At 40.4% G+C, this 8,857-nt stretch overlaps 1 protein-coding gene across 1 annotated transcript; it reads right to left on the bottom strand.

The window, feature by feature from the left end:
* Positions 1–5,452: 5,452 nt before the first annotated feature.
* On the bottom strand, positions 5,453–8,464 carry DKK1 (dickkopf WNT signaling pathway inhibitor 1). Its single transcript, XM_011361630.1, has 4 exons — positions 8,076–8,464; positions 7,665–7,827; positions 6,431–6,574; positions 5,453–6,304 (listed from the first exon to the last, which is right to left on the bottom strand). The coding sequence occupies exons 1-4, from the start codon at positions 8,316–8,318 to the stop codon at positions 6,051–6,053; spliced, it is 804 nt and encodes a 267-aa protein (XP_011359932.1). The 5' UTR covers positions 8,319–8,464; the 3' UTR covers positions 5,453–6,050.
* Positions 8,465–8,857: the final 393 nt, after the last annotated feature.

The raw sequence follows: 8,857 nt of genomic DNA, 5'->3' as shown, positions 1-8,857 counted from the left end.
TAATACTGGTTTGGTTGTGATGAACTCCTTTAACTTTTTCTGGTCTGGGAAGTTCTTTATCTGTCCTTTGATTCTATATAATAGTTTTGCTGGGCAGAGTAATCTTGGTGGTAGGTCCTTGCTTTTCATTACTTTGAATATTATGTGTTAATCCCTTCTGTCCTGAAAAGTTTCTGTTGCGAAATCAGCTGACAGTTTTATGGGAGCTTCCTGATAGGTAACTAACTGCTTTTCTTTTGCTGCTGTTAAAATTCTCTTTGTCTTTAACATTTAGCATTTTAATTTTGATGGGTTTTGGTGTGAGCTTCTTTGGGTTCATCTTGTTTGGGACTGTGTTTTCTGAGCTTGTATGTCTATTTTCTTCACTAAGTTAGAAATTTTTTCCATCATTATTTCTTCAAATAGGTTTTCAATTCCTTGCTCTCCTTCTGATGCAAATGTTGGTATGCTTGATGTTGTCACTGAGGCCCCTTAAACTAATCTTTTCATTTATTTCTTATTCTTTTCTCTTGTTGCTGTTCTGATTGGCTGTTTTCTGCTACTTCATCCTGATTTAATACTCTGCTTCATCTAATCTACTATTGATTCCCTCTAATGTATTCTTTATTTTAGTTATTGTATTCTTCATTTCTGACTGGTTCTTTTTTATGTTTTCTATCTCCATTTTTATATTTCATATCTCTGTTGAAATTTTCACTGAGATCATTCCATTGAGTATCCTTATAACCAGTGTTTTGAACTCTGCATCTGGTTGCTTGCTTGTCTCCATTTTGTTTAGTTTTTATTTTTTCTGGAGCTTTTTTTTGAGGGGGACATGTTTCTGTGTCTCCCCATTTTGGCTGTTTCACTGTGTTTGTTTCTATGTATTAGGTAGGGCTGCTATGTCTCCTAGTCTTAGTAGTGTGACCTTATATAGTAGGTGTCCTGTGGGGCCCAGTGGTGCAGTTTCCCTGATCACCTGAGCCAGATATTCCAGGTGAATCTCTTGTGTGGGTTGTGCGTGCCCTCCTATTGTAATTGGGCCTTGGTTGCCATTTGCACATCAATGGCAGAAATTTACCTTCATGCAGTTGGTTGTGAGGACTGATTATCATTACAGCTGTTGTGCAGGGGCTGCCTCTACAGAGCAAGATTTACTCTGGCACCTGCCATCTCTGCCCTTTGAGTGTGTCGTTTGATGAGGTGATTGGGAAGTACTCTGGTGTGGTCTAAAGCTGGCCACTGGGTGTGTTGGTTCTGATGCTTCTTGAGAGGGGCTCTGTTGCAGGTTAAGTTTAGCTGCTGCCTGTGCTCTGCCTGAGTCTACTCTGTATTACCTACAGAAGGATCTGCAGATGATTGCCACTTGTGCTGGGTTTGGAGATATCTGGGAGAGGCTAAGCTACAAATCAAGGCTGGCTGCCACTGGTGCTGGGCTTGGGGTTACTTAGCAAGAGGTATGGGGCCAGACATTGCTTATTTGGAGTTTGTGAACCTTTGAGAGATCTTAGGAAAGTCTATAGCATGAGCCAAGACAGTCCATTTGTATATAAAACACACACACACACACACACACACACACAGGAAGAGGTTTGGGTAGTCCTGAATGTTGGGTTGGGTAGAATCTCAGGGAATCACTTGGGCAGGGCAAATAGTGTTATCTAGGTTGAAGGATACTCAGACCTTGTATCTGCTTGGTCTGCACACTGGGTGAGGGGAGGACTCAACAAAGGAGCAATGGCTTCTGCCAGCACTTCTGTCTGGAAGAAAGCTGTCCCTCCAGACTTTGCCCTGAAGCCAGGCAATTCAGTTCCTTCTCCTATGTCCCTGGCCCATTTGGAGTTCCTGCTCCATCACTAGAGGTCAGAGCAAGTAAGTCTGTTAGGAATTAAGTCAGTGTATGGGCCCTTTAAGAGGAATGCGTGGGACTCCAGCAGCCCTAGTCTCACTCAGTCACAATTTTCGCTGGTTTTCATAGCCAGTTGTGGGGACTTCTCTTGCTAGTACTGAAAACCTGGGCTGGGCAGCTTCATGTGTGGCTGAGACCTCTCGCTCCTCATGGGGGAGCTCTGCAGCTAAAATATCTCTCTTGATTTTAACTGCCACATGTGGGTGTGGGACCAGTCTATTTACTGGTTCGCCCCTTCCTACCAGTTTTGATATGGCTTCTGTATATCCTTGATATGGAATTCTCTTCAGCTAGACTTCAGGTGATTCTCAATTATGTAGTTTGGTTGTAATTTTGATGTGGTTGTGAGAAGAGGCAAGCACAGCATTCACCTACCCTGCCATCTTGACCAGACAGACGCCAAGAAGAAAATAGTTTAAATACCACAGCTTCCCTTAAGCTTTTTGAGCTTATCAATCTGTCAGATGTTAATATATATAATACAAATTCTTATTAAAATATTTTATTGTCCAATAGTAAAGACCTAAAATTGAGTGCCTACTATGAGCTAGACATAATGCTAAGTATTATTATAATTCATGTTTATTCTCACAACTACACTCTAAATTTGGCATTCTCTTTATATTATCAGTGAGGCATATCCTTTACCCAACATCATGAAATTAGAAATTGAGGGAGACTTGATTCCACTCCAGATCTCTCTGTCTCTAACTACTAGACTAAACCAACCCCCAGCACTCATAGTTGTTTATCATCTTGCTAAATGGTAGTTTTTTGATGTTAGAAAACATACTGTGTACATCATTTTAAATGCCAGCGTAGTGCCTACTGAGCATGACAGACTCAATGTTTATTAAATTAAGATTCACTAGCATTACCTAGATTTTAGTCTTCGATTATTGATATGATTATTTCTAAGCAGTTGCCATTAGGATAAACATGTAGAGGCCTACATATGTACACCCTTGTATAACCATCAGGTACCTAAATTATGTAGATTATTCATTTTCTGTTTTTTGTGTGTGTGGAGATAAATAATGTATTATATTTTGGTACTGTACTCGAAAAGTATATGAGAAGGTATGAAAATTGTAATCCTCAACTCAGTGGAACATATTTTATAAGCCTAATGGTAGCATTGTCCATTTTTCTTTGAGTATAAAAGAAAGTTGGTAGCATGATAAAGTTAAATAACATATCCAGTTTAAAAAATGAAGAAAAATTCAATTATCTACCCTAAATTTTCATAAGTGGTGATGAGAGCTAAGTTGACTATGCAGTCAGAAATACTAAAACTGACAAAAGTTATAACAGTATAATTGTTACTAATTCAATGATTGAATTGGTGCAATGTGATTTGCTATGGGAAAAATCCATAAAGTGTTTTGATATGCTAAAGTATGAATAAGCAGGCTGCATATCTGTATCTTCTTTTAAGCAATATATCTCTATCTTCACTCTTATCAATTGGTTTCAGGTTAAACAAAAGTTGAAATATTTAACTCTTTTAGCAAAACAAGAAAAAGGGATGGGAAATGACTTGTTTGTAATTTTATTTAATAATTATTTTAAAATCAAAGGAATCAGAAAAAGTCTACATTTAACTGAATGCCACAGATTATTGTTTACTGTGAAATTGTTAGAATAAGCCTATATTTTCCTCTTTCTTCTTTGACGTAATTTAGCAAGAGTTTAGTCATTAGTAGAACAGTGATAAGCAGGCATCTTGACATTTTGCCCATGCCACCTCTTATGGGTGTCGACAGAAAGCACATTTTTGATTTTGCTTCAGAAGTCAGTCGTTATCTCACCCTACAATTTTGACAGCAAAAAGACACACAAAAAATTCTATACTCATGGCACAATATTTGTTATAGCAAAAACACTGGAAACGATTTAAATGTTTCTCAATAATGACTCTTTAAATAAATGATGGCATAGCCATACCAACATATTACACTCTTAAGGCAGTCATTAAAAAGAAGGAGGCACTTCTCTATTATACAGTGATCTGCAAGACACGTAAAGTGAAAACAGCAAGCAACAGGACAGTGTGTAGAGTATGCTATCATTTGATCAAATACCTTGTGAATGCATTCCTAAGTGCATGTATTTTCCATTCAAATAAATTGTTTAAAAGTAAAATCATAAGCAGCCACTATCTAAAATGTTGGCGATTCCTTAAACGATCCCCTTTTAAATTTGTATTATATCTGACTTCTATCTTCCAGCCTCCATAACCAGTTAATAAAGTATCTAATTTCCTTAATATTGTTTCTCATCATTATAAATGTGTAGAATTTCTTTTTATCTCTTCTTAACAGCTCAGTTGGACAAGGAGAAGAGGTGTCCCTCCTTAGCTGGTTTCTCATTTCATCATAGGATGGGAAGAAAAAAGGGCTAGAATTAGGATTGATGTACTAAGATGTGCAGAGAAGGAGCATCTCTGGCCATAGTCAGTTCCTGTAGAAAGGGACCCCATAACCAAACCTTTGAAACGTTCACTCCTTTCACCTCTTAAATAGAGGACCTTCTTTCTACTTTTCAAAGAAAGGGTTTTCTGTTTCTTCTCCTCTGTTGTGTTTTACTGGAGATGGCAGGCCTTAGAATTGGCCTTCTGGCACTTAAGAAAACATGCACACGTAAAAAGTTTCTCCAGGGTCAGGAAGCTGAAACTTCCAGACAAAAGGAATATAACAACAGACATACTGCCAGTTTCCTTCTCAATGAAGAGCCAACCAACCCTTGTGGCCCTTTAGCTGACCCGCTTGAAATTGAACTACTTCCAGGAATACTGAAACAAACATTCTAGGACATCTACATTAAGGAAACTTGAACAATTGATCAATCACTGTCCTTTGGAGTGCCTTAAATCTGACATTTTGTGGTTTTTATGTAGACTTTTAGAATATTACAGAATAAGTGTAAATGGAGACAACCATTTTTTTCCTTCCCCAGTATTAGAGTTGCCAGTATCAAAGTTGGCAGATAAAAATTGTAAAGCTAGTTTGATTTCATTTCTGTGGGTTTTCCTTTGAACAATATACTCATATCCTTATTCTAATCAATAGAATTCAGGGGAAGCAAAAATTGAAATATTCATCTCACCTAGCAAGAGATAAAAAGAAGGGCATGAATTGTGGTTTTTACTTCATAACCATTTTAAAGTCAAAATAATTAGAACAAGTCTTCCTGGCATGATGTAGTATTTAAGATACTTCAAATTAACTTGGTACAAAATCTGCATGTGTTTGTTAACCGTATGTCCACACATACACATCCTCTTTCTGGTATGACTTTTGTGGGAAATTTCCTTTGTTGCCCAACAGTTATTAACCATTTGGGTTGATACTATCAATTTATTGGAAACTATTTTTGAAACTAGTAAGATTTAATCTCATACACCATGATCATTTGTGAAGAACACCTATTTCTTTAAAATTACTCTAGAATTGATCAATATTGCCTTTTATTTAGACAATATCTTTCTCTGATTATCTTTAAACATTTTACACTGCTCTTCTTGTAGAACATACACACCCCTCTAAGGTCACAATGCCAAAATTTATCTATACTTGTAACATTTCATGGTATTAAATGTAAAATTTTATTTCAAGAACTTCCACAGCCTAGAGATAAATATAATCTAAGCACCGAGATAGTACATTTCAGGAAATAAGCTAGTATTTTCATGATAAATTTTAGATACCTATGATTTGTCATTCCAAAAGTTCCTTGCATTCTAGTTTCTAGAATTAAAAAGGGAAAGAGTTATGCTTTTATGAAGTAGAGCTGATATTATTTATTACAATTCAATATAGAATATATATCAAAGTCAAGATAACAATCAATGTGCACAAAAATTTATATAACAAGAGGAACGATAGACAATGCAGCACCTTTAGAAAAAATAATTAAAAGCTGAATTTACAGGTAAGTGCCACACTGAGAATTTACAACACAGTAATTTACTGCAATCAGTGACAGAAGAGTTCCATAAAGAAACAAAGCTCTTACACTCCAGATTTTCAGAAGGTATTATAGGAATGCTTAATTGTAATCACAGAATTTGTACATCCTTAAGGGCTGATGTGGCGAAAGTCACAAAAGGTTTTCATAGCATATATTATATAAAAGAGTCCACTGTATTTGGACAGCTGGCTTAGTGTCTCTGACAGGTGTGAAGTCTAGAAGAATTACTGGCTTGATGGTGATCTTTCTGAATCTGGCAAGACAGACCTTCTTCGCAGTAACAACGCTGGAATATCTCCAGCCCATGGGAGCCTTTTCTCCTGTGCTTGGTGCACACTTGACCTTCTTTGAGGACAGGTTTACAGATTTTGGACCAGAAATGTCTAGCACAACACAACCCTGTGGCACAATCTGATGATCGGAGACAGACAGAACCTTCTTGTCCTAGGAAAGAAGAGACAATAAGAAAAGTATGTTGTCACTGCTAAACAGGCATTATTTCATTAAGATCCAAAAGACACTTCTGATGTGTTAACAAAGAAGAATGAGTCTTAAGGTCCCTTAACCTACCTTGGTTATGATATGTTTTTGAAGATAGTGTAGTTCTTCCGGGGTACCCATCCAGGGTGCTGTGATCATTACCAAAGCTTTCAATAATGGTTTCCTCTATTTCCTCTCGATGGAAATTATTATGATCAGAAGGCATACATATTCCTAAGAAAGCAGGAGGCAGTGATTAACTCTCAAGCTGTAATGTTCTACTACTTACTTACAGCTGCAATAGTGGCAGTCTGTCATGCCGACACCAACTTGAGAGACCTCATTGCAGTGACATGATTTTAACCATAAGCCAAGAGTGTTAGGGCAAACCCCCAGATGGACAGAAGTATCAATGTGTACACTGTCAGGCATACACAACATCCCCAATATTGGCATTTAAAATACTTTCTTACCAACTGGGGTAGTGATAGTGAGACTTTTACCCATTTTTATATCACCCTTGGGGTAAGAAACAGAAAATTGATCACTTAAAAACTGTTTTTAAAAATAACTTCTCTGCTCTTGATGCTATATGGGTACTGCCAGACTAAGTTAAGCAAATATAACACCAGCTGCGCTGCCTGGAAGATTGCAATCTCACCCATCAGTTACTTTACTGTGTAATTTCTATATTACAGAGATCTAGTTAGTTCATCCCGGAGTATTACTGTGTCCTAAGAAGGATCGCCATCCTTAAGTTTATTTCTGGAGTCTTCTTTGGCTGTCTGAGTCTACCTATTTGAGACATCAAATTTTAGTGGATCTGTGGTTGGGGAGAGGAGTACTTATTTTAAGGTAGCAGGAGATGGAGGCAGGGGGTAAGACGGAGAGGCCAGAATTCTCCTCTCTGACTGGCAGAGACGAGATGGGCACTGTAAGAAAAATGGACAGGGCAGCTAAACTTCAATGGTGCTTTTCTTGGACTCTGTATAATCTCATCTCCCTCATCTTCTTTCTCAATTGACATAAAGGCTGTCCCAATTTAAAAAAAAAAAAAAAATCTTTTATGGAGGGGTACACTCCGAGATAAGCTGTCGTGTTAAATGAATGAGGAACACAGAGGAAGATAAGGAGCTCCAAGACCTGTACTTTTCTCTCCTCCGAAATAAACACTAGCAATGATGATATTTGAGAAGAAACTTGCATGCTGAATACCCATTTGCAGGTGGCGCCGCAGCACTTGCAGAGCAGAGAACGTTTTCTCCCATCCGCAGGTGAGCAAAGGCGGGACAGTTCGAGTCCAGTAGGGAGCTAAGGTACTCACCGTTTTTGCAATAATTTCCGGGGCAGCACATAGCGTGACGCATGCAGCGTTTTCGGCGCTTCCTGCAGGTGAGGCAGATCTGCGCGCCGGCGCCCGTTCCGCGGGTAGGACTCGCGCAGTACTCATCCGTGCTGCACTCCTCGTCCTCCGCGCACGGGTACGGCTGCTGGAAGGGAGCCCGGAAAGGATGAGGCGCCTAGGCATCCAGGTACCCAAATTCCTGGACCTGGACGCTCATTACAGTTCTTTTCCGCCCATCTGTCCAAAAGCTACTGCTGCCCACTCCTCCCAAATGCAGTTTCCAAATGCACCCTGAACCGCACGCACTCGGCATGTTCGTTTTACACTCTTCTCCATAGATGATACCTCTTCAGGGTTACAGCGTTCCTAGATCCCCGGGACCCCTCTCACCTGGTAGTTGTCAACGGTCTGGTACTTGTTCCCTCCAACATAGAGAATTCCCGGAGCCGCGCTGACTGGGGAGCCTGCGTGCCCGGCAGCGCCGCCCAGCGGTGGGGGCAGGTTCTTGATGGCGTTGGAGTTGAGAACCGAGTTCAAGGTGGCGCTCACTCCCAGCAGAGAGTGGCCGTAGAGAGCTGCCGCTACCAGGGCGACCAAGACCCGGGCAGCTCCCACTGCTCCCAGAGCCCTCATTTCGGAAGAACTCGAGAGATAGAGAAAGGAGGAATATCACTTTGCAACCCTGATCCCCACGAAGCCGGGCTGGCGCGGCTGCAGAGTCGGGGTTCCGGGAGCCTCCAGCAGTAATACAGTCCCAACTGCGGGACGCATGGAGCTCTGTGCCGCCACTGCCACCGCGGCTGCCTTTATACTGCGGGCTCTGAGCATTCCAGCCCCTCCGGGGGAGACAACAAAGCCGGGATGGGATTTCAAAGCTTTGGGAGGGGCTGGGACGGGGTGTGTTTGTGTACTTGAAGGGGGGCCTTTGACACTCTTCACCCCGCCCTTCCTTAGCGCAGTCGTTCCCCTCGTGCAGCTCACCTTCGGAGTGATCGTAATCAGTGAGCATTAGAGCAGACGACTTTAATAAATGCCAGAGGGAAGAGGAATTTTGGCAACTCGGGTGTCCTTGCCACGCAATAGGAGTTATCGGAATCTGAAATACTTTTCAGAATGGAATTGTGATGCTATCTGCAAAAGCTCTTTTTTCCTCTCTCTTATGCCTGTAGTGA

This window comes from Pteropus vampyrus, unplaced genomic scaffold (assembly GCF_000151845.1).
Source record: "Pteropus vampyrus isolate Shadow unplaced genomic scaffold, Pvam_2.0 Scaffold68, whole genome shotgun sequence".
NCBI classification, from domain to species: domain Eukaryota; kingdom Metazoa; phylum Chordata; class Mammalia; order Chiroptera; family Pteropodidae; genus Pteropus; species Pteropus vampyrus.
This window is presented reverse-complemented; position numbering and strand designations above follow the sequence as displayed.